Source organism: Entelurus aequoreus, linkage group LG08 (genome assembly GCF_033978785.1).
Source record: "Entelurus aequoreus isolate RoL-2023_Sb linkage group LG08, RoL_Eaeq_v1.1, whole genome shotgun sequence".
NCBI classification, from domain to species: domain Eukaryota; kingdom Metazoa; phylum Chordata; class Actinopteri; order Syngnathiformes; family Syngnathidae; genus Entelurus; species Entelurus aequoreus.
Genome location: NC_084738.1, coordinates 4,770,663 through 4,798,153, shown reverse-complemented (window position 1 = coordinate 4,798,153; position 27,491 = coordinate 4,770,663). Strand labels below are relative to the sequence as shown.

The 27,491-nt window shown below is 35.7% G+C and overlaps 1 protein-coding gene across 1 annotated transcript in view; it reads right to left on the bottom strand.

The window, feature by feature from the left end:
• The window catches only part of dock1 (dedicator of cytokinesis 1), a 483,186-nt gene that overhangs the window by 56,931 nt on the left and 398,764 nt on the right, over nucleotides 1–27,491 (bottom strand). The window contains exons 41-43 of the mRNA XM_062055356.1: nucleotides 17,936–18,077; nucleotides 12,362–12,443; nucleotides 986–1,070 (exon numbers count right to left, since the gene is read on the bottom strand). Of these exons, the coding sequence (XP_061911340.1) occupies nucleotides 986–1,070; nucleotides 12,362–12,443; nucleotides 17,936–18,077 (309 nt within the window). The remainder of the gene's footprint in view (nucleotides 1–985; nucleotides 1,071–12,361; nucleotides 12,444–17,935; nucleotides 18,078–27,491) is intronic.

Genomic DNA, 27,491 nt, shown 5'->3' with positions numbered 1-27,491 from the left:
GAAACCTACCAAAATGGCCCCTGCATCCTTTGATTCGTCAGTGTGTGGCCTTTATGGACAAAGTCTGGGCACCCCTAATCTTAACATTTGACCCTTAGCGTGAAATATTTCGTCACTTAACGAATGAAACCAGTAAGCATGCTAACGTTAGCATGATAGCTTGTTTTTTTATTTTGTTTTTTCTTAACAAATTTTGTTGGTATACACCTCGGCCATATTTTGGCACTTTATGCGTGCTAACGTTAAACACTTTTTCAGCTACACATCTCAGAGTAATATATTTTGGTACTTGACACATGTTAAAGTTTGCATGTTCGCATGCTAACAGTAGCATGCTATTTTTTTAAAATATAATTTAACAGCTATACACCTCAATGTCATATATTTTGGTATTTGAAAAATACTACAGTTAACATTTAAGCATGATTACAGTAGCATGCTAGCTTTTTTTTGATAATTTACCAGGTGTACACCTCAATGTCATATATTTTGGTATTTTACTAATGCTAACTTTAAGCATGTTAGCATAGTAATGTTAGCATTCTCGCTTTTTTAGCTCATATTTTTTGTTACTTGACACTATCTAGCCAGCGTGCTAACTATTAGCATTTCTTTTCAGCTTTGACTCTTCAGCATTCACAAGAAATTACGACCAAAATAGCATTTTCCAATTCTTTGCTAAAAGTCCAAATTTTGTACTGGTTTTGAAGGTGAAACCTGCCAAAACTGATCCTTTGATTCATCAGTGTGTGGCCTTTAATGAGAAAAGTTTGGACACCCCTGATCTCAATAAAGCATTCCAAAATATAGACTTTATTACATACTGCAAATTACATTTTGTGGAGTTAATGAAAAAAAAGAAAAACATATTAGGAGGTTGCCTACAGCCACTGCAGTGAATTGAATTGAGGTGTTGTTTGGTTCATTTCTACTTCCTAATAAAACCTACTGTACTGTCTCAAAGAAAATATCACGCCGCACTTACCGCAAACTCGTTGTCCGGGTCCTTCTCGCCTTTCCTCACCGGCCTGGAATACTGGAATTTATGGACTTCATTTACCGTGTAGAAGCTAAAGGGAGAGAGAAGGAGGGTAGAGTAAATTAAAAGCGTTATGGCCGGCGCGAGTCGTCGGGATTTCGAAAAGGTTGACCGATTTTCGCTCCTGGCCGTGTTGTCGTCACACACCCCCGCGCCCCGACTTGCCCTGCTGGTGCTGGTTCTGCTCGGGTGTATGGAGTGGCCTAGTACACGGGGAATGGGCTTTAGGTAGGGATGATAAATGCGTTAAAATGTAATATCGGAAATTATCGTATCGGGTTTTTTTAAAATCTGTATCGTTTTTTTTGTTTTGTTGTTTTTTTTATTAAATCAACATAAAAAACACAAGATACACTTACAATTAGTGCACCAACCCAAAAAACCTCCCTCCCCCCCTTTCTTTCTGTTATCAATATTCTGGTTCCTACATTATATATCAATATATATCAATACAGTCTGCAAGGGATACAGTCCGTAAGCACACATGATTGTGCGTGCTGCTGGTCCACTAATAGTACTAACCTTTAACAGTTAATTTTACTCATTTTCATTCATTACTAGTTTCTATGTAACTGTTTTTATATTGTTTTACTTTCTTTTATATTCAAGAAAATGTTTTTAATTTAGTTATCTTATTTTATTTTATTTTTTTTAAAAAAGTACCTTATCTTCACCATACCTGGTTGTCCAAATTAGGCATAATAATGTGTTAATTCCACGACTGCATATATCGGTTGATATCGGTATCGGTTGATATCGGTATCGGTAATTAAAGAGTTGGACAATATCGGATATCGGCAAAAAGCCATTATTGGACATCCCTTTTAGGGTACCTTTCACATTTCAATGGATACGGTATTCCGGTGCATGGGAATCCATACCGGTACTCAACAGTACCAATTTTTGGTATTTTTGTGTGTGTTGATAAATAAAAAATGTATAACGTAATAAATTAGTAAGTAATAATTTCTTACTTCAAGCTTGAAAAAAACAAATCATGATGCCGAGCGCATATCATTATGTCAAGATAATGGCACTAGCATTTACTTCATTTAAGAATATTTTTTCAACATATTGAGCAAAAAGGTCTCTTTTTTTCCTACCAAGAAAAGTGCACTTGTTATTAGTGAGAATATACTTATTTTACGCTATTTTGGGGTTCATTGAGGTTAGCTAATTTGACTTGTTTCGGAAAGTCTTGACAAGCCACATTTTCTTGTTCTATTGGTAGATAATTTTGCTTAGTTTAAATAAAATACCCCTAATTTTTGTATTTTTTTCTTCTTGTTTTTGAACACTGACTTTTTGCAGTGTATAGCATTACTACTCGACTGGTTTCTTCATTCATCTCTCCAAGCAACATTTGTAAGTTTTACAATGTAACGGGAGGAGCTGGACAAAGTGGCTGGGGAGAGGGAAGTCTGGGTTTCCCTGCTTAGGCTGCTGCCCCCGCGACCCGACCTCGGATAAGCGGAAGAAGATGGATGGATGGATGGATGGACAATGTAACAAACAATTCATACAGTTACCTCTCCAATAGGCTACTGCTGTATGCCGTGTTACAGGCATTGTCTTTTGTAAAAGTTGTGAATGAACTCAGGCAGGGGTGCAAATATTTTATGCTTCAATGTGTACACCTGCGGCAAAATAAAACTGGTCAAAAAAATGTGGTAGGTGCAGCTTACGTACAGTACAGGTCAAAAGTTTGGACACACCTTCTCCTCATTCAATGCGTTTTCTTTATTTGTATGACTATTTACATTGTAGATTGTCACAACTATGAATGAACACATGTGGAGTTATGTACTTAACAAACAAACGGTGTAATAACTGAAAACATGTTTTATATTCTAGTTTCTTCAAAATAGCCACAATTTGCTCTGATTACTACGGAGCCCCTATAGCAGGGGTGGGCAATTCATTTTTACCGGGGGCCGCATGAGCAACCCGAGCACTGCTGGAGGGCCACACCCACAATATTTCAATTACATTTTGCTCAATATTATTTTTGATATATACCGTAAGATAAATAAATAATAATAATAATAATTAATAATAATAGTAATACTTCAACATAGTGTGTGTAACAGCATTCCATGACTAATATAAATAAATGAACATTAATAATAAATGACAGTAAAATAAGCACACGTATGACTGAGGAGTCATAGTGTAACTTTGTGTGGTGTTTGAGTTGTCCGACTTTTTGTGTGGCCATAAACGCACCAGTGGTTTAGTGCTATGCGTGTTGGTGACAGATGACAAGTTACTTTTGGCCTGCTTTGTACGGCAGGAAATGACTAGTTTTTCCAGATAGAAGTGTGAAAACTCATGTTTTTGGTGTGGTTATGGCCGAATATAAACAGTTTTGCTCAATAAAGTGATGGATATAATTCCTGTCCTCGAAGCATCTCGATAGACGTTACAATAATTGAACGGTGTTGACGAACACCGTTAGGGCCGCTTGTTGTCACTGTCACTCAAAGTTGCATTGCCAAATGACACAGAATAAATGTGTTTATTTTGTTTAGAATTCAGATGGGATTTGATTTGGTGCGCGGCATATATTTGCTGTGCGCAGAGGACGCTTGAGCAGTGCGCAATTGCGCAGGCACGCACCTTAGAGGGAACGTTGCTTGGCAGTCCATGTCTTGTTGAAAACACGCCATTCTTCATCAACTTTTCTCTTTTTAGCGTCTCGGGTGTAAACCGTGCATCACTTGTCGCTGCATGTGCACCTTCACTCGCAGGTTACACACGGACATACGCTCACAAATAACACTTTTCAAAATAAAAGCAGCACAGTTGTATTGCGCGCACGACATAGATGTTTTTTCAACTTTATTTTGTAATTTGTGATTGCAGCTGTTCACATTCACTCACAATCACGCACACGCATACGTCCACACGGAAGTAATACAAATAACGATTTTCAAAACAAAAGCAGCACCGTTGTATTGCACACTCGACATAGATACTTTTTAAAATTTATTTTGTAATTTATAATTGGCCTCACGCGGGCCGGACAGGGACGCACAAAGGGCCGGATGCGGCCCGCGGGCCGCAGAATGCCCAGGTCTGCCCTAAAGGGACATGGGGGAATTTTTTAAAAATTATTTTTTACTTATTTTTTTAGACATGTATCTCGTGCGCATGAGAAACTTTTTATAAAGTTATAAAAAAATGTATTTAAAAAATTATAATTTTTTATTTTTTGTAGACATGTATCTCGTGCACACGAGAAACTTTTTATAAAGTTATTAAAAAATAAAAAAATAAAAAATTTAATAATTTTTATTTTTTTTAGACATGTATCTCGTGCGCACAAGATAGTTTCTCGTGCGCATGAGATACATGTCTACAAAAAATAAAAAATTATAATTTTTTTAAATTAATTTTTTTATAACTTTATAAAAAGTTTCTCCTGCGCACAAGATACATGTCTAAAAAAAATACAAAATTATAATTTTTTAAATATATTTTTTTATAACTTTATAAAAAGTTTCTCGTGCGCACGAGATACATGTCTAAAAAAAATAAAAAATAATAATTTTTTTAATAAATTTTTTTATAACTTTATAAAAAGTTTCTCGTGCGCACGAGATACAGTACATGTCTAAAAAAAAGAAAAAAAAATTATTATAAAAAAAATATATATATATATATTTTTTTTTATACATGTATCTCGTGCGCACGAGAAATTATACATGTCTAAAAAAATAAAAAATAAAAAATAATACATTTAAAAAAAATTTTTTTATAACTTTATAAAAAGTTTCTCGTGCGCACGAGATACGTGTCTAAAAAAAAAATAAAAAAAATAAATAAAAAATAAAAAATTCCCCCATGTCCTTTTAGGGGCTCCGTAGATTACCGCTTTGCACACTCTTGGCATTCTCTCGACGAGTTTTAAACACCTGTAAAGTGAAAACCATTTCAGGTGACTACCTCTTGAAGCTCATCCGGAAAATACGGTATTTTACAAATATAGTTTTCGAAGTTAAGGGTTTAGACATGTACTGTATCTCGTGCACACGAGAAACTTTTTATAAAGTTATTAAAAAAAATAAAAAAAAGGTTTTTTATAATTTTTATTTTTTTTTAGACATGTATCTCATGCGCACGAGAAACTATCTTGTGCGCACGGGATACATGTCTACAAAAAATAAAAAATAAAAACTTTTTTAATACATTTTTTTATAACTTTATAAAAAGTTTCTCGTGCGCATGAGATACAGTACATGTCTAAATAAAAGAAAAAAAAAATATTATAAAAAATATATATATAATTTTTTTTTAGACATGTATCTCGTGCGCACGAGAAATTATACATGTCTAAAAAAATAAAAAATAAAAAATAATACATTTTTAAATTTTTTTTTTATAACTTTATAAAAAGTTTCTCGTGCGCACGAGATACGTGTCTAAAAAAAAAATAAAAAAATAATAAAATAATAATAAAAAAATAAAATTCCCCCATGTCCTTTTAGGGGCTCCGTAGATTACCGCTTTGCACACTCTTGGCATTCTCTTGACGAGTTTTAAACACCTGTAAAGTGAAAACCATTTCAGGTGACTACCTCTTGAAGCTCATCCGGAAAATACGGTATTTTAGAAATATAGTTTTCGAAGTTAAGGGTTTAGACATGTACTGTATCTCGTGCACACGAGAAACTTTTTATAGTTATTAAAAAAAAAAAAAAAAAAAATTTATAATTTTTTTTTTTAGACATGTATCTCATGCGCACGAGATACATGTCTACAAAAAAATATATATATATTTTTTTTAATACATTTTTTTATAACTTTATAAAAAGTTTCTCCTGCGCACGAGATACATGTCTACAAAAAATAAAAAATAATAATTTTTTTAATACATTTTTTTATAACTTTATAAAAAGTTTCTCGTGCGGACGAGATACATGTCTACAAAAAATAAAAAAAATTTTAATACATTTTTTTATAACTTTATAAAAAGTTTCTCGTGCGCACGAGATACAGTACATGTCTAAAAAAAAGAAAAAAAAATTTAGATTAAAAAAATATATACAAGATAGTTTCTCGTGCGCATGAGATACATGTCTAAAAAAAAATAAAAATTATAAAAAAAAATTTTTTAATTTTTTTTTAATAACTTTATAAAAAGTTTCTCGTGTGCACGAGATACAGTACATGTCTAAACCCTTAACTTCGAAAACTATATTTGTAAAATACCGTATTTTCCGGATGAGCTTCAAGAGGTAGTCACCTGAAATGGTTTTCACTTTACAGGTGTTTAAAACTCGTCGAGAGAATGCCAAGAGTGTGCAAAGCGGTAATCTACAGAGCCCCTAAAACAGGGGTGTCAAAGTCAAATGGACGGAGGGCCAAATAAAAAATTTAGCTACAAGCCGAGGGCCGGACTGTTCGAATGTTCATTGAAAAATTTTTAAATGACGCATATAGTCTAGTGAACCTAATTGAACCTACTGAAAACCTAACAAATATATTCCAATATGATCAGATAAATAAAGCAATATTTTCTTATGGCTCTGTCAGTAATCTTTAATTTTCAACAGACACAAAAGACAAATTTCCTTTATATAAAAATCCCCATAACATGAACATTAAATGAAAGAAACCGGTATTCAAGGCACCATCAGTAGCCTATATTTTCTATTTTAGCAAAAGTGGGCTACATTTACTTCAAAGAAAAAAACAATAATAGCAATTTTCTATCATCCACTCAACTGAAATATTTTTAAAATATAGTTAAATTGAAATACAATAAAATAAAGTGCAAAAATCTATAAATCAAAAACAACACTTTGTTTAAGGAGAAGTAACATGCAGTGAAAACAAATATTAAACTTTAACTTTTAAACTTGAATTGAGTAAAAACTCTAAATATGTGATTGCACAGTAATGTTCACATTAAACCCCCCTCCTCCCTCCGTGGGAGGGAGGCGAGTTGGGTGCCCGAAACCCCCCGCTGGTTTCGGCCCGCCCCTTGGCGCGCGTGGCACGGCGGGCTCCGCGACCCGACGGCTGGCCCTCGTGGCTTGACGGCGGGCGCGTCCCGACGGGCCGCGCGTAGGGGTCAAACGCAGAAGTCTCAGGGCCTCGTGGTGAGGGGGTGGCCTGCGGGTTTCGGCCCGCTTGACCCCCCCGCTCCGCTTGGCGCGCGCGGCACATGACGGGTTCCGCCACCGACGCTCGGGCTGCAGCCCGGTTTGGGGAAACAAAGCAGAAGTCTCAGGGCCTCGGGGCCGGGTTTCGGCCCGCCCCCTTGGCGCGCGTGGCACGGCGGGCTCCGCGACTGACGGCCGGGCTGCAGGCCTTCGGCCGGCAGGCGCGTCCCGGCGGGCCGCTCGCCCCCTTTCGGAACCTTGGACCGGCATCCGCTTGGTGCGTGTAAAAGATCTGCGGTCTAAAAAAAAAAAAAAAAAAAAAAAAAGATCTGCGGTCTGCGGGCCGGTTCTAATAATAAATCAAGATCATCCCAAGGGCCGTAAAAAACCTTCTCGCGGGCCGGATATGGCCCGCGGGCCTTGACTCTGACATATGTGCCCTAAAAGGACATGGGGGAATTTTATTTTTTTATTATTATTATTATTTTTTTTTTTTAGACACGTATCTCGTGCGCACGAGAAACTTTTTATAAAGTTATTAAAAATTGTTTTTAAAAATGTATAATTTTTTATTTTTTAATACATGTATAATTTCTTGTGCGCACGAGATACATGTCTAAAAAAAATATATATATATATATATATATATATTTTTATAATAATTTTTTTTCTTTTTTTTAGACATGTACTGTATCTCGTGCGCACGAGAAACTTTTTATAAAGTTATAAAAAAATGTATCAAAAAAATTATTATTTTTTATTTTTTGTAGACATGTATCTCGTGCGCACGAGAAACTTTTTATAAAGTTATAAAAAAATGTATTTAAAAAATTATAATTTTTTATTTTTTTTAGACATGTATCTCGTGCGCAGGAGAAACTTTTTATAAAGTTATAAAAAAATTTATTAAAAAAAATTATAATTTTTTATTTTTTGTAGACATGTATCTCGTGCGCACAAGATAGTTTCTCGTGCGCATGAGATACATGTCTAAAAAAACTAAAAATTATTTTAAAAAAATTTTTTAAATTTTTTTTAAAATAACTTTATAAAAAGTTTCTCGTGCGCACGAGATACATCTCTACAAAAATAAAAAATTATAATTTTTTTAATACATTTTTTTATAACTTTATAAAAAGTTTCTCGTGCGCACGAGATACATGTCTACAAAAAATAAAAAATTATAATTTTTTTAAGACATTTTTTTATAACTTTATAAAAAGTTTCTCGTGCGCACGAGATACATGTCTACAAAAATAAAAAATTATAATTTTTTTAATACATTTTTTTATAACTTTATAAAAAGTTTCTCGTGCGCACAAGATACAGTACGTGTCTAAAAAAAAGGAAAAAAAAAATTATTATAAAAAAAATATATATAATTTTTTTTAAAAATTTTTTTTAGACATGTATCTCGTGCACACGAGAAATTATACATGTCTAAAAAAATAAAAAATAAAAAATAATACAATTTTTAAAAAATTTTTTTATAACTTTATAAAAAGTTTCTCGTGCGCACGAGATACGTGTCTAAAAAAAAAAATATTTTTTTTTTTTAAAATTATAAAAAAATAAAATTCCCCCATGTCCTTTTAGGGGCTCTGTAGATTACCGCTTTGCACACTCTTGGCATTCTCTCGACGAGTTTTAAACACCTGTAAAGTGAAAACCATTTCAGGTGACTACCTCTTGAAGCTCATCCGGAAAATACGGTATTTTAGAAATATAGTTTTCGAAGTTAAGGGTTTAGACATGTACTGTATCTCGTGCACACGAGAAACTTTTTATAAAGTTATTAAAAAAATAAAAAAATAAAAATTTTATAATTTTTTTTTTTTTTAGACATGTATCTCATGCGCACGAGAAACTATCTTGTGCGCACGAGATACATGTCTACAAAAAAGAAAAAATTATAATTTTTTTAATACATTTTTTTATAACTTTATAAAAAGTTTCTCGTGCGCACGAGATACAGTACATGTCTAAAAAAAAGAAAAAAAAATTATTATAAAAAATATATATATAATTTTTTTTTTAGATATGTATCTCGTGCGCACGAGAAATTATACATGTCTAAAAAAATAAAAAATAATACATTTTTTTAATTTTTTTTTTATAACTTTATAAAAAGTTTCTCGTGCGCACGAGATACATGTCTAAAAAAAAATAAAAAAATAAAAATAAATAAATAAAATTCCCCCATGTCCTTTTAGGGGCTCCGTAGATTACCGCTTTGCACACTCTTGGCATTCTCTCGACGAGCTTCAAGCACACCTGTAAAGTGAAAACCATTTCAGGTGACTACCTCTTGAAGCTCATCCGGAAAATACGGTATTTTAGAAATATAGTTTTCAAAGTTAAGGGTTTTTGTGATTTCTGATCTTTTGTGAGGGCACTAAAGGGAATATTGTCTGTGTGTTGGCAGTGTAGTGCATACAGCACAGTTAGGCTTGTTGTTGTTTCAGCTTGGTAATAAAGAGATTTAATCGGCTCCATGTTATGTTTGTTTGATATACAGCAGTGTATAGCACTTTATATTGTGTTCAAAATGTACAAACTTTTGTCAAGGCTGGAACCCATTATTCATATTTACATAGTTTTTTATGAATACATTTGTTTCACTATACAAACATTTCAATGTATGAACCCTGTCCAAGAACAACACGTTTGTAAATCGAGGTTGACTGTATAATTGTTCCCTATAAAATGTGTTTTGTGTTCATATTTTTGGGTGTCTGGAACAGATTAATTGGATTAACGTTAGATCGTCCGACTTCGATCTTTTGTCGGACCTTTTAGAAGGAAATCAGAGGTGGCAGTATAATATCGATGTAAAAAAACTTGACCTTTATGTTGCTATCGATTTTCCTGGGACGTTGAAACTCCACACATGGTCTTGGCGTTCACAAATCAGATTTTTGCGCTGCTTTCCCGGGTCGCAAAAGGGGCAACGCCGCATTTTAATGAACCTGATGAGGCCAGAAATGGAGCGAGAAAGAGTAGCGTGAACCCCTGATCGAATAAACAGATTAATGAAGCAGCTTGAACACTCGGGCCCAATTAAGCCTTTGATGAGCCCACTAGATGGAAGGCTGCTTTTACAGCGGACACATAAAGCAACCTCGGAGAAGAAGTCCACGCCAGAGTGACCCCGATGTCTCTATGCACCACTTACCGTCAATTCCGGACTATAAAGCGCCACATTTTTCCTACACTTTGAACCCTGCGGCTTATAAAACGGTGCACTGCAAAAACTGAAATCTAAGTAAGATGAAATATCTCAAATAAGGGTGATATTTGCTTATTTTCTGTCTGATAAGATAATTCTTCTCACTAAGCAGATTTTATGTTAGCTTGTTTTACTTGTTTTAAGGCAGGGGTCACCAATGCGGTGCCCGCGGGCACCAGGTAGCCCGTAAGGACCAGATGAGTAGCCCGCTGGCCTGTTCTAAAAATAGCTCAAATAGCAGCACTTACCAGTGAGCTGCCTCTATTTTTTAAATTGTATTTATTTACTAGCAAGCTGGTCTCGCTTTGCCCGACATTTTTAATTCTAAGAGAGACAAAACTCAAATAGAATTTGAAAAGCCAAGAAAATATTTTAAAGACTTGGTCTTCACTTGTTTAAATAAATTCATTAATTTTTTTACTTTGCTTCTTATAACTTTCAGAAAGACAATTTTAGAGAAAAAATACAACCTTAAAAATGATTTTAGGATTTTTAAACACATATACCTTTTTACCTTTTAAATTCCTTCCTTTTCTTTCCTGACAATTTAAATCAATGTTCAAGTACTTTTTTTAATTTTTATTGTAAAGAATAATAAATACATTTTAATTTAATTCTTCATTTTAGCTTCTGTTTTTTAGACGAAGAATATTTGTGAAATATTTCTTCAAACTTATAATGATTAAAATTCAAAAAAATTATTCTAGTCCTTCACTCTCACTTTCCTCGTCCACGAATCTTTCATCCTGGCTCAAATTAATGGGGAAATCGTCGCTTTCTCGGTCCGAATCACTCTCGCTGCTGGCGGCCATGATTGTAAACAATGTGCAGATGTGAGGAGCTCCACAACCTGTGACGTCACGCTACTTCCGCTACAGGCAAGGCTTTTTTATCAGCGACCAAAAGTTGCGAACTTTATCGTCGATGTTCTCTACTAAATCCTTTCAGCAAAAATATGGCAATATCGCGAAATGATCAAGTATGACACATAGAATGGATCTGCTATCCTCGTTTGAATAAGAAAATCTCATTTCAGTAGGCCTTTAAGATTGTTTTGTTAAAATAAAGCCAATAATGCCATTTTTTATGGTGCCCTTTATTTGGAAAAGTATCAAAATAATTTTGGTAAGGGTACCAAAATATTGGTATCGGGACAACACTAATGCAAATAAACATTTCACAATGTTTATACAGTATCTGCGATTTGTTGTACGGTGCGGCTAATATATGGAACAGTATTTTCACATCCCGGTGCCCTCTGTAGTCCGAAAAATAGGGTATGCTAAATAAGTGGTCCCCAACCTTTTTGTACTTGCGGACCGGTCAATGCTTGAAAATTTGTCCCACGGAACGGGGGGGGGTTAGTAAAAAAAAAAAAAAAAAAAATTTTTTTTTTTTTTTTGTCATAAAGAAATACAATCATGTGTGTTTATGGACTGTATCCCTGCAGATTGTATTGATCTATATTGATATATAATGTATATATTGTGTTTTTTATGTTGATTTAATTTAAAAAATAAAAATAAATAAAAAAATAATTTTTTTTTATTTTTTATTTTAACTTCTTGTGCGGCCACGGACCGGTACTGGGCCACAGACCGGTACCGGGCCGCGGCCCGGTGGTTGGGGACCACTGTGCTAAATGACAGTTACACATTACAATCAGACAAAGTGTGCAAATAAAAAGGGGTCACAGGGGCAGATACTGCAGCCCCGCGATAAAAAGCAGCACGCAGGTGTATTTACACAAAGGTCTCCACGGGTAAACACCCGCCTTTTTTTTAATTATGCCCACTGACGCGCTCCGGTGCAGCACATCCGAGGCTATTTGGACGGCATGTGGATAGGACAAACACGCCAAAGCTATTACAATGTGTTTGACTTGGCATAGTGACCACTAACGGCCGGTCAACACCAGTCAATAACCTCCCAGAAAGTCAAGCGCACGGTTCCGCTGACATAAAGAATGACGTTCCAACTTACCTGAGTATTTGCTCAGACACTGGCTTGTTCTGGAACTTGGCGGGTAAGTCCAGGATGGGTTTCACTGTAAAACACTGGATGTCTTTAAGCAGAAATGTCAAGGAAGGAATAATGATGATAACAAAGAAATATTTTCTGCTTGATTCTGCTGACGTACTCATTTAGAACACGATACATTCACTCCTTAGCATTCATCAAACCACGGGTGTTCAAAGTGCGGCCTGGCAGCTTCTTTTAGAACGGCTCACGCACATTAATAAAATAAAGACAAAGTCAGATTGTTTTCTTTGTCTTACTTTGGCCAAAAATAGAACAAACACATTCTGAAAATATCCCAATAAAAATGTAGAAAAAACTACCGGCAGCGGTAAAGTTTAGAATCCATGAAAGAAAGAAGAAAGTGAATGAACGTTTATAACTAGAGATGTCCGATAATGGCTTTTTTGCCGATATCCGATATTGTCCAACTCTTAATTACCGATTCCGATATCAACCGATATCGATATACACTACCGTTCAAAAGTTTGGGGTCGCCCAAACAATTTTGTGTTTGAGCCTTCATTTCTAAGAACAAGAATAGACTGTGGAGTTTCAGATGAAAGTTCTCTTTTTCTGGCCATTTTGAGCGTTTAATTGACCCCCACAAATGTGATGCTCCAGAAACTCAACCTGCTCAAAGGAAGGTCAGTTTTGTAGCTTCTGTAACGAGCTAAAGTGTTTTCAGATGTGTGAACATGATTGCACAAGGGTTTTCTAATCATCAATTAGCCTTCTGAGCCAATGAGCAAACACATTGTACCATTAGAACACTGGAGTGATAGTTGCTGGAAATGGGCCTCTATACACCTATGTAGATATTGCACCAAAAAGCAGACATTTGCAGCTAGAATAGTCATTTACCACATTAGCAATGTATAGAGTGTATTTCTTTCAAGTTAAGACTAGTTTAAAGTTATCTTCATTGAAAAGTACAGTGCTTTTCCTTCAAAAATAAGGACATTTACATGTGACCCCAAACTTTTGAACGCTAGTGTATACAGTCGTGGAATTAACACATTATTACGCCTAATTTTGTTGTGATGCCCCGCTGGATGCATTAAACAATGTAACAAGGTTTTCCAAAATAAATCACCTCAAGTTATGGAAAAAAATGCCAACAAGGCACTGCCATATTTATTATTGAAGTCACAAAGTGCATTATTTTTTTGAACATGCCTCAAATCAGCAGCTTGGAATTTGGGAGGTTGAGGTGGGCGGGGTTGAGGTGTGTGTGTGTGTGGGGGGGGTGTATATTGGAGCATCCCGGGAGAGTTAGTGCTGCAAGGGGTTCTGGGTATTTGTTGTGTTGTGTTTATGTTGTGTTACGGTGCGGATGTTCTCCCGAAATGTGTTTGTCATTCTTGGTTGGTGTGGGTTCACAGTGTGGCGCATATTTGTAACAGTGTTAAAGTTGTTTATACGGCCGCCCTCAGTGTGACCTGTATGGCTGTTGACCAAAGTATGCTTTGCATTCACTTGTGTGTGTGTAAAGCCGTAGATATTATGTGACTGGGCCGGCACGCAAAGGCAGTGCCTTTAAGGTTTATTGGCGCTCTGTACTTCTCCCTACGTCCGTGTACACAGCGGCGTTTTAAAAAGTCATACATTTTACTTTTTGAAACCGATACCGATAATTTCCGATATTACATTTTAAAGCATTTATCGGCCAATAATATTGGCAGTCCGATATTATCGGACATTTCAATTTAGAACTGAATAAATTTACATATGCATAATCATTTTTCTTTTGTATTATTTTTAAAAAATAAATTACGTTTTTTTAATGATTTAAAATATTGTTCACTATTCTTTATTTATTTTAAATTGCCTTTCAAATGTCTATTCTTGGTGTTGGCTTTTATCAAATACATTTCCCCAAAAAATGCGACTTATACTCCAGTGCGACTTATACATGTTTTTTTTCCTTCTTTATTATGCATTTTCGGCCGGTGCGACTTATACTCCGGAGCGACTTATACTCCGAAAAATACCGTACATAAAACTTGACAAAAAACTCCAGTAGCGTTGTAGTTTTTGCACCGTATTTTTCGGAGTATAAGTCGCACCGGCCGAAAATGCATAATAAAGAAGGAAAAAAACGTATATAAGTCGCACTGGAGTATAAGTCGCATTTTTTTGGGGAAATGTATTTGATAAAAGCCAACAGCAAGAATAGACATTTGAAAGGCAATTTAAAATGTCGAAAGAATAGTGAACAACAGGCTGAATAAGTGTACGTTATATGAGGCATAAATAACCAACTGCTATGTTAACGTAACATATTATGGTAAGAGTCATTCAAATAACTATAACATATAGAACATGCTATACGTTTACCAAACAATCTGTCACTCCTAATCGCTAAATCCCATGAAATCTTATACGTCTAGTCTCTTACGTCAATGACATCAATAATATTACACGATATTTTACGCTAATGTGTTAATAATTTCACACATATGTCGCTCCTGAGTATAAGTCGCACCCCCCAGCCAAACTATGAAAAAAACTGTGACTTATAGTCCGAAAAATACGGTAACTTTGTAAAATAATCTGTTTGTCGTTCTCTCAGGGGTCACCAACGCGGTGCCCGCGGGCACCAGGTAGCCCGTAAGGACCAGATGAGTAGCCCGCCGGCCTGTTCTAAAAATAGCTCAAATAGCAGCACTTACCAGTGAGCTGCCTCTATTTTTTAAATTTTATTTATTTACTAGCAAGCTGGTCTCACTTTGCCCGACATTTTTAATTCTAAGAGAGACAAAACTCAAATAGAATTTAAAAATCCAAGAAAATATTTTAAAGACTTGCTCTTCACTTGTTTAAATAAATTCATTAATTTTTTTACTTTGCTTCTTATAACTTTCAGAAAGACAATTTTAGAGAAAAAATACAACCTTAAAAATGATTTTAGGATTTTTAAACACATATACCTTTTTACCTTTTAAATTCCTTCCTCTTCTTTCCTGACAATTTAAATCAATGTTCAAGTACTTTTTTTTTTTATTGTAAAGAATAATAAATACATTTTAATTTAATTCTTCATTTTAGCTTCTGTTTTTTCGACGAAGAATATTTGTGAAATATTTCTTCAAACTTATTATGATTAAAATTAAAAAAAAATTATTCTGGCAAATCTAGAAAATCTGTAGAATCAAATTTAAATCTTATTTCAAAGTCTTTTCAATTTATTTTAAAATGTTTGTTTTGGAAAATCTAGAAGAAATAATGATGTGTCTTTGTTAGAAATATAGCTTGGTCCAATTTGTTATATATTCTAACAAATTCTTGGATTCCCGGATTGGATTTTAACCTATTTAAAACATGTCATCAAAATTCTAAAATTAATCTTAATCAGGAAAAATTACTAATGATGTTCCATAAATTCTTTTTTTTAAGTTTTTCTGTTCTTTTTTTCGGTTGAATTTTGAATTTTAAAGAGTCGAAATTGAAGATAAACTACCGTATTTCCTTGAATAGCCGCAGGGGCGCTAATTAATTTAAAACCTCCTGTCACTCCGGCGTTTACCGGAAACCGGCGGGATGGCCGTGCATGCGGTAATTATTTTAAAAACCTCTTCTCACTCCGGCGTTTACCAAAAGGAATGCGGTAAATTTAGGCGTGCGCTTTGAGTGTGATGTAAGCATACCATCATGAAAAGCACATTTAATTAAAAAAAAAAACGTTATTATGGTCTTACCTGTACTTATAAATGGAGTCCATTTGCAGCTCCTTCTGACCAAAAGCATCGATAACTTGTTTATAGAAGTCTTCATTATTTTCTTTCTTCAGTTTTAAAGTCTCTGTTTCGATGGAGATATTCCTTTAATTATTACCTCCTGCTTCCATTGAAAGTCCAGTTTAGAAAACTGTTTTATTTTAGATACCGGTATGTAATCCTCCATGTTAAAAGTTCAGGCAGAGGAGAAAAAAAAAAATGTCTTGCTGCGTGTGTTCACTTCTTCTGCAGTACCGGAAGTCGCAAGAAGGATCACTAGCGCGGCAGCGCCCTCTACCACCAGGAGGCGGGAGTCATTTAATGACTTATAGAGTATTTGACACACGCAGCTACGGTATATTAATAAAACATAGCTGCTTACTGTTCTCTTTAGCATACTGTACCGGTATTCAATAGCTTGGACCTTACATCCTACTGAATACCGGTAGCTCTTTATCTTTTGTCCTTTGTGCGATTGTAAACTACTGAAAGCAGCTTCCTCCATTTTGAAAATGAGGACAGATAAAGCGTCACTCGTGACGTAACGAATTTGACCCGGTGGAAGTTCTAGCCATGTGCTAAATATCTTGCGAAACGAGTTTGACCCGGCGAAAATTATAGACATGCGATAATAAAATTAATATTTTGCGAAACGAATTTGATCCTGCGTCAATAAGGAACCGGCGATAAGGCCAAGCATGCGTTAATTATTTTGAGAAACGAGTTTGACCCGGCAGTAATTCTAGACGTGCGAATACTATATTCCCTGCGCCAATTCAAGGAAATACGGTATGTTTCAAAATTTTTAATTCTAAGAGAGACAAAACTCAAATAGAATTTGAAAATCCAAGAAAATATTTTAAAGACTTGGTCTTCACTTGTTTAAATAAATTCATAATTTTTTTTACTTTGCTTCTTATAACTTTCAGAAAGACAATTTTAGAGAAAAAATACAACCTTAAAAATGATTTTAGGATTTTTAAACACATATACCTTTTTACCTTTTAAATTCCTTCCTTTTCTTTCCTGACAATTTAAATCAATGTTCAAGTACATTTTTTTAAAATTATTGTAAAGAATAATAAATACATTTTAATTTAATTCTTCATTTTAGCTTCTGTTTTTTCGACGAAGAATATTTGTGAAATATTTCTTCAAACTTATTATGATTAAAATTCAAAAAAAATTATTCTGGCAAATCTAGAAAATCTGTAGAATCAAATTTAAATCTTATTTCAAAGTCTTTTGAATGTATTTTAAAATGTTTGTTTTGGAAAATCTAGAAGAAATAATGATTTGTCTTTGTTAGAAATATAGCTTGGTCCAATTTGTTATATATTCTAACAAAGTGTAGATTGGATTTTAACCTATTTAAAACATGTCATCAAAATTCTAAAATTAATCTTAATCAGGAAAAATTACTAATGATGTTCCATAAATTCTTTTTTTAAGTTTTTCTGTTCTTTTTATCGGTTGAATTTTGAATTTTAAAGAGTCGAAATTGAAGATAAACTATGTTTCAAAATTTAACTGTCATTATTTTCATGTTTTCTCCTCTTTTAAACCGTTCAATTAAATGTAAATATCATTAATTATTAATAATAACATAGAGTTAAAGGTAAATTGAGCAAATTGGCTATTTCTGGCAATTTATTTAAGTGTGTATCAAACTGGTAGCCCTTCGCATTAATCACTACCCAAGAAGTAGCTCTTGGTGTCAAAAAGGTTGGTGACCCCTGTTCTAAAGCAGTGGTAATTAATTAACCACCACAAACATGAGTGCAGTACATAATACAGTGTGGGGGGTGGTAAAGGATACACTGTCCAGGTGAACACTTGGTGTCCTCGCTGGGCGGCGTGGTGGTCTTCATCTTCTCGGCGTTGGGAAACTGCGTGAGGAGGCGAGCTTCAAAGTCCTCCCAGCGTTCGTACTCCTTCCCGCGATAGATGAACATTTTGTTCTAGAAAGGACATCCGAGCAGACAACGGGTTTAAAAATGATCATCTTTGTTTGGCTTTGGAAACATTTTCTTTTACCCCGATAAGAGAAGGTCAACCCATTGAGCGAATAACCTTTAAGTGGACAGGCGAGAAGTGTTTTAATTGTACCACTTCACCGTGCACACGGACACACACGACATCACTTTCAGAATGCATTTGACCCGTCACCCTCGATCACCCCCTGGGAGGTGAGGGGAGCAGTGAGCAGCGGCGGTGGCCACGCTCAGGAATCATTTTTGGTGATTTAACCCCCAATTCCTACCCTTGATGCTGAGTGCCAAGCAGGGAGGTAATGGCTCCCGTTGTTATAGTTGTTAGAATAATTGTGTCTAAGTTGTCACAAAACTTAGTGTTGCCATGAGTTCCCAGCGAGAAGCAAAAACATGTCTTTGAAGCTACCAAGAAGAAGGCTTGTAAAACTCCACTGTGTAGGATGGGAAGCAACATGAAGGTGTTCTGTTTCTTTCATGTATTGTAATCAACAGAAAGATATTGTCGTGACCCAAGAACTACAAAGCGAAGAGGAAGCAGGGCCTGACCCCCCTCCAGGCACTGCTTTTTGAACTCTTTTACGAACCTCTTTTTGAAGTCTTTTACGAAGTCTTTTTGAACTCTTTTACGAACCTCTTTTTGAACTCTTTTACGAACCTCTTTTTGAAGTCTTTTACGAAGTCTTTTTGAACTCTTTTACGAACTCTTTTTGAACTCTTTTACGAACCTCTTTTTTAACTCTTTTACGGCCTCTTTTTGAACTCTTTTACGAACCTCTTTTTGAACTCTATTACGAACCTCTTTTTGAACTCTATTACGAACCTCTTTTTGAACTCTATTACGAACCTCTTTTTTAACTCTTTTACGACCTCTTTTTGAACTCTTTTACGAACCTCTTTTTGAACTCTATTACGACCTCTTTTTGAACTCTTTTACGAACCTCTTTTTGAACTCTTTTACGACCTCTTTTTGAACTCTTTTACGAACCTCTTTTTGAACTCTTTTACGAACTCTTTTTGAACTCTTTTACGAACCTCTTTTTTTAACTCTTTTACGACCTCTTTTTGAACTCTTTTACGAACCTCTTTTTGAACTCTATTACGACCTCTTTTTGAACTCTTTTACGAACCTCTTTTTGAACTCTTTTACGAACCTCTTTTTGAACTCTATTACAACCTCTTTCTTAACTCTTTTACGAACCTCTTTTTGAACTCTTTTACGAACCTCTTTTTGAACTCTTTTACGAACCTCTTTTTTAACTCTTTTACGACCTCTTTTTGAACTCTTTTACGAACTCTTTTTGAACTCTTTTACGACCTCTTTTTGAACTCTTTTACGAACCTCTTTTTTAACTCTTTTACGACCTCTTTTTGAACTCTTTTACGACCTCTTTTTGAACTCTTTTACGACCTCTTTTTGAACTCTTTTCGAACCTCTTTTTGAACTCTTTTACGACCTCTTTTTGAACTCTTTTACGACCTCTTTCTTAACTCTTTTACGAACCTCTTTTTGAACTCTTTTACGACCTCTTTTTTAACTCTTTCACAAACCTCTTTTTTTAAACTCTTTTACGAACCTCTTTTTTAACTCTTTTACGAACCTCTTTTTGAACTCTTTTACGACCTCTTTTTTGAACTGACCTTTTTGAACTGTTTTGTAATCAAAGGCGATGGTTGTTTACGACCCCCGTCCCTTTGAAAGCTGCTGTTGCCATGTGGTCAGGGAAAGTCCAAATAAAAGAAGGAGGCGTGCAATCTTTTGCCAGAGCGTGCTGAGACACTGTGCAAGGGTACAGTGTCCAGGCGTCTCTCCTCAAATTGAGCCAAATTGAATTCTGTCTCTGTTTAATTCTTTGCTTCTTGTCTTGTTTGTTGTTGATGTCATCAGTGTTTGAACCTGACAATAGTTTTTGGTATGACTCGGCCGGGGTTTGAACTCACCACCTACTGATCCGAGGGCGGACACTCTAACCACTAGGCCACTGAGTTTAGAAAGTGCGACAAGCACAGTGAGTCAACGTTACTAGTTGAATTATTAACTATTAAGAGTTTAGAACAGGGGTGTCAAACGTACGGCCAAACAGGTTTTATCCGGCCCGTGTGATGAGTTTGCCAAGTATAAAAATGAGCTGCTTTTGTTTTTGGAACGACAGAAACTGCTGTTCTAAATGTGTCCACTGGATGTCACAATAGCAATTCTGTTAGGCAAGCAAACGGTTTATACCGGAGCCAAGCAAGAGGTACACAGTGAAGGGGGACTGTGGCTCCTCCTCCTCGACCCACATGAAACTTAAAACTAGCCGTTTTATGTCTTCTGCTTCGAACACGTGGTCATTTGGCACCCTCGTTGCCCTCAAAATGTCTCTGTCAAACATGAGAAAAGTGAACTTAACCCTTTTGAAAAGTTTTTACCTCCGTTTCTTGCGGTTTGTTGAGTTAGCTCTGGATTGATACGTGGACATGACAAAGGCAGGTATTTGATACCTAGAAGAGTTTACATGTTTGTTTTTTTTGTTTAATCCCAGAAAGACTGTGATTTAAAGTTTAATCCTGGCTTTGTAGGTACACTGAGACCAAGTCTAAGCCATTTTTTGTGGTGCCCTTTATTTAGAAAAGTAGCAAAATACATTTTGGTACCGGTACCAAAATATTGGTATCGGGACAACCCTATTAGACATCAGAAATATTAGACATAAGCAAACATACAACTCTTACCGTAAGATTTTTTGTTAAAATAAAGCCAATTCAGCCATTTTTTATGGTCCCCTTCATTTAAAAAAGTATGGAAATACATTTTGGTACCAGTACCAAAATATTGGTATCGGGACAACACTATGTTCTACTATACATATATGTTCCTTCTTGACTGCACTTAAATGTAGAGTATATGTAGTATATGTAGAATATTTATATTATTTATATATTATATACATAATATATTATACATATTATATTATTTATTATTATTCTTGTCTATTGTGAGCGAACTGTGGTGCTGAATTTCCCCCAGGGATCAATAAAGTACTTTCTATTCTATTCTACTATTAGACATCAGAAATATTAGACATAAGCAAACATACAACTCTTACCATAAGGTTTGTTGTTAAAATAAAGCCAATAAAGCCATTTTTTGTGGTCCCCTTCATTTAATAAAGTATCGGAATACGTTTTGGTACCGGTACCAAAATATTTGGTATCGGGACAACCCTTACCAAAAATTGTTTTGTTAAAGTAAAGCAAATAAAGACATTTTTTGTGGTGCCCTTTATTTAGAAAAGTATCCAAAAAGTATCGGGACAACCCTATTAGACATCAGAAATATTAGACATTAGCAAACATACAACTCTTACCGTAAGATTTTTTGTGAAAATAAAGCCAATAAAGCCATTTTTTGTGGTCCCCTTTATTTAGAAAGTATCAAAAAAGTATTGAAATACATTTTGGTACCGGTACCAAAATATTGGTATCGGGACAACCCTATTAGACATCAGAAATATTAGACATTAGCAAACATACAACTCTTTCCGTAAGATTTTTTGCTAAAATAAAGCCAATAAAGCCATTTTTTGTGGTCCCCTTTATTTAGAAAAATATCTAAATACATTTTGGTACCGGTACCAAAATATTGGTCTTGGCGGTACCAAAATATTGGTATCGGATCAAACCTATTAGACATCAGAAATATTAGACATAAGCAAACATACAACTCTTACCATAAGATTTTTTGTTAAAATAAAGCCAATAAAGCCATTTTTTGTGGTCCCCTTTATTTTGAAAAGTATCGAAAAGTATCGAAAAAGAATCAAAAAAGTTTTGAAATACATTTTGGTACCGGTACCAAAACATTGGTATCGGGACAACCCTATTAGACATCAGAAATATTAACAATAAGCAAACATACAACTCTTACTATAAGATTTTTTTAAAAAAATAAAGCCAATATAGACATTTTTTGTGGTCCCCTTTATTTAGAAAATAATGAAAAAGTATCGAAATACATTTTGGTACCGGTACCAAAACATTGGTATCGGGACAACCCTATTAGACATCAGAAATATTAACAATAAGCAAACATACAACTCTTACTATAAGATTTAAAAAAAAAAAATAAAGCCAATATACACATTTTTTGTGGTCCCCTTTATTTAGAAAATAATGAAAAAGTATCGAAATACATTTTGGTACCGGTACCAACATTTTGGTATCGGGACAACCCTATTAGACATCAGAAATATTAGACATTAGCAAACATACAACTCTTACCATAAGATTTTTTTATTTAAATAAAGCCAATATAGCCATTTTTTGTGGTCCCCTTTATTTAGAAAAGTATCGAAATACATTTTGGTACCGGTACCAACATTTTGGTATCGGGACAACCCTATTAGACATCAGAAATATTAGACATAAGCAAACATACAACTCTTACCGTAAGATTTTTTGTTAAAATAAAGCCAATTCAGCCATTTTTTATGGTCCCTTTCATTTAGAAAAGTATCGCAATACGTTTTGGTACCGGTACCAAAATATTTGGTATCGGGTCAACCCTATTAGACATCAGAAATATTAGATATTGGCAAACATACAACTCTTACGTAACATTTTTTTGTTACAATAAAGCCAATAAAGCCATTTTTTGTGGACCCCTTTATTTAGAAAAGTATCGAAAAGTATTGAAAAAGTATCGAAAAACATTTTGGTACCGGTACCAAAATATTGGTATCGGGACAACCATAGTAGACATCAGAAATATTAGACATTGGAAAACATACAACGCTTACCGTAAGATTTTTTGTTAAAATAAAGCCATTTTTTGTGGTCCCTTTTATTTAGTAAAGTATCGAAATACATTTTGGTACCGGTACCAACAATTTGGTATTGGGACAACCCTATTAGACATCAGAAATATTAGACATAAGCAAACATACAACTCTTACCAAAATATTTTTTGTTAAAATAAAGCCAAGAAAGGCATTTTTTGTGGTCCCCTTTATTTAGAAAAGTATCGAAAAAGTATCGAAATACATTTTGGTACCGGTACCAAAACATTAGTATCGGGTCAACCCTATTAGACATCAGAAATATTAGACATTAGCAAACATACAACTCTTACCATACAATTTGTTAAAATAAAGCCAATAAAGCCATTTTTTGTGGTCCCCTTTATTTAGAAAAGTATCGGAATACGTTTTGGTACCAGTACCAAAATATTTGGTATCGGGTCAACCCTATTAGACATCAGAAATATTAGACATTAGCAAACATACCACTCTTACCATAATAGTTTTTGTTAAAATAAAGCCAATAACGCCATTTTTTGTGGTCCCCTTTATTTAGAAAAGTATGGAAATACATTTTGGTACCGGTACCAAAACATTGGTATCGGGTCAACCCTTTTAGACATCAGAAATATTAGACATTAGCAAACATACAACTCTTACCATACAATTTGTTAAAATAAAGCCAATAAAGCCATTTTTTGTGGTCCCCTTCATTTAGAAAAGTATCGGAATACGTTTTGGTACCGGTACCAAAATATTTGTATCGGGTCAACCCTATTAGACATCAGAAATATTAGACATTAGCAAACATACAACTCTTACCATAATAGTTTTTGTTAAAATAAAGCCAATAACGCCATTTATTGTGGTCCCCTTTATTTAAAAAAGTATCAAAATACATTTTGGTACCGGTACCAAAATATTGGTATCGGGACAACCCTATTAGACATCAGAAATATTAGACATAAGCAAACATACAACTCTTACCATACGATTAAAAAAAATAAAATAAAGCCAATATACAAATTTTTTGTGGTCCCCTTTATTTAGAAAAGTATGGAAATACATTTTGGTACCGGTACCGGGACAACCCTAGTAGACATTAGCAAACACACAGCTCTCGTGTCCAGCGTTGCATGATAGCTTGCACACATCCTCAGCCGACGCTCACGCTCAGCACAAGCCTGAATCCCCCAATTAATTAAAGGGAAGCACGTTCTCGGAGGACCCCCTGGGGGCCTCCTCTCCAACTTTGCTTTGACAGATAAGTTGACAAAAGCACAAAGCCAGCCTTCAGGAGAAAAAATGCAAAGAAAACGCCACAATCTAGCGCCGCCCGCCTGCCCCGCTGGACGTATTTATCAGTCCAGCACATTGTTGTCTGCAACCTGATAAGAGGTGACGGCGCTCAGCATTCCGCTCATGTACACGGCGCCATCTCAATGTCACAAAGCTCATTTTCATTACAGTCAAAGTGGCTACGAGCTGCAGCATCAATGAGATCATTATTCTTTTCTTTTTTTTTTTTTTTTAGGGGGGGTAAAAAAAGGGCGATTTCACGCGGGCATGAAACAAAGTAATATTAAGACACGGAACAGGATTTATGCAAGCTAAAAGGTTGGAGGCTGTGCGATGATGCAAACTTGCTAATGAAGACAAGTGAGAGTTGCACGTTGCATCTCTGTGATGTACGGCGTTTTTGCAATTAGCAAGTTCCCACGTGTCCCGCCGCATTAGCTACTAATAAATCACAACCGGCCGAATTACGCGCCCGTGCGTAAAAAAAATCAATTCTTAAGGGTGCGGTGACAAAAGGTCTTCATCAGAGTATTGATTTCCTTACATAATTGACTTGTCCCCGTGGAGCGTGCACGGCCGTGTACTGTAAAGCTAAAAAATCAAAATAAAGACCCCCCCCCCACCCCCCCCTCCTCCCTAACTCCTTGTATCCATCTTGATTAGTAAGCCAAACACTAAAGAATTCCCCCTGCAGCCCAGTGATGAGCTCCTACATCAAGAACATATTGAAGAGAGCACGCAACATGCAAGAGGGACCACAAAATGAGAACCTTCACAAACGCTGTCAAAAACAATTAAAACTGTAGCAGAATCGTCTGTGATGGCTGCTTTTGATATTTAACGACACTTAAAGGCCTACTGAAATGAATTTTTTGTATTTAAACGGGGATAGCAGATCCATTCTATGTGTCATACTTGATCATTTCGCGATATTGCCATATTTTTGCTGAAAGGATTTAGTAGAGAAAATCGACGATAAAGTTCGCAACTTTTGCTCGCTGATAAAAAAAAGCCTTGCCTGTAGCGGAAGTAGCGTGACGTCACAGGAGCTAGTATTCCTCACAATTCCCCGTTGTTTACAATGGAGCGAGAGAGATTTGGACCGAGAAAGCGACGATTAACCCATTAATTTGAGCGAGGATGAAAGATTTGTGGATGAGGAACGTTAGAGTGAAGGACTAGAATGCAGTGAAAGACATCTTTTTTCGCTCTGACCGTAACTTAGGTACAAGCTGGCTCATTGGATTCCACACTCTCTCCTTTTTCTATTGTGGATCACGGATTTGTATTTCAAACCACCTGGGATACTATATCTTCTTGAAAATGAGAGTCGAGAACGCAAAATGGACATTCACAGTGACTTTTATCTCCACGACAATACATCGGTGAAGCTCTTTAGCTACTGAGCTAACGTGATAGCATCGTTCTCAAATGAAGATAGAAACAAAAGAAATAAACCCCTGACTGGAAGGATAGACAGAAGACCAACAATACTATTAAACCATGTACATGTAACTACACGGTTAAAAATTCTCAGCCTGGTAAGGCTTAACTATGCTGTTGCTAACGACGCTAAGGCTAATTTAGCAACTTAGCAACCGGACCTCACAGAACTATGATAAAACATTAGCGCTCCACCTACGCCAGCCAGCCCTCATCTTCCCATCAACAGCCGTGCTCACCTGCATTCCAGCGATCGACGGCGCGACGAAGGACTTCATCCGTGGGTTTGGCGGCAAGCATCGGCTAGGCGTAGTAAGTAGTCCTTGTTGTGTTGCTGTAAGTATTGTACTTAGCCGCTAATACACCGATCCATCCCACCTACAACGTTCTTCTTTGCAGCCTCCATTGTTCATTAAACAAATTGCAAAAGATTCACCAACACAGATGTCCACAATACTGTGGAATTTTGTCGAAGAAAACAAGAGGTTTTTCTATCGGGTCCGATGGGGTCCAAACACTTCCGTGGATTTTGTGACGTCACGCGCATAAATCATATCCAAAGGAGTTTTTCAACCGGAAGTGTGGCGGGAAATTTAAAATGTCACTTTATAAGTTAACCCGGCCGTATTGGCATGTGTTGCAATGTTAAGATTTCATCATTGATATATAAACTATCAGACTGCGTGGTCGCTAGTAGTGGCTTTCAGTAGGCATTTAAAGCCTAACTTCCAGAGTTGGTGCAACATTCAGCACTCTTATGCCCTCTAGCACCCACAAGTTTGCTGGCTAATATTACAGGAATAAATGACTATTTAGGAAAAATAAAAATAACAGACATTTTACAAAACCCAAAACCATTGAAGTTGGCACGTTGTGTAAATGGTAAATAAAAACAGAATACAATGATTTGCAAATCCTTTTCAACTTATATTCAATTGAATAGACTGCAAAGACAAGATATTTAATGTTCAAGCTAAGAAACTTCATTTTATTTTTTTGCAAATAATTAGAGATATCCGATATTCCGATATTGTCCAACTCTTAATTACCGATTCCGATATCAACCGATACCGATATATACAGTGGTGGAATGAACACATTATTATGCCTAATTTTGTTGTGATGCCCCGCTGGATGCATTAAACAATGTAACAAGGTTTTCCAAAATAAATCAACTCAAGTTATGGAAAAAAAAAATGCCAACATGGCACTGCCATATTTATTATTGAAGTCACAAAGTGCATTATTTTTTTTTTAACATGCCTCAAAACAGCAGCTTGGAGTTTGGGACATGCTCTCCCTGAGAGGAAGTTGAGGTGGGCGAGGTTTAGGGGGAGGGGGGGGGGGGTTGAGTTGGGGTGTATATTGTAGCGTCCCGGAAGAGTTAGTGCTGCAAGGGGTTCTGCGTATTTGTTCTGTTGTGTTTATGTTGTGTTACGGTGCGAATGTTCTCCCGAAATGTGTTTGTCATTCTTGTTTGGTGTGGGTTCACAGTGTGGCGCATATTTGTAACAGTGTTAAAGTTGTTTATACGGCCACCCTCAGTGTGACCTGTATGGCTGTTGAACAAGTATGCGTGGCATTCACTTGTGTGTGTGTGAAAAGCCGTAGATATTATGTGACTGGGCCGGCACGCAAAGGCAGTGCCTTTAAGGTTTATTGGCGCTCTGTACTTCTCCCTACGTCCGTGTACACAGCGGCCTTTTAAAAAGTCATACATTTTACTTTTTGAAACCGATACAGCCCCGCGTTGCAACAAAGGCATAACGTTAAAGTTACTCACAAAAAAGTTGAACTCATGAATGCTTGTTGCCACTATGGACTTAAAATGTTACGTACTGTGAGTTCTTCCCTTCATCCA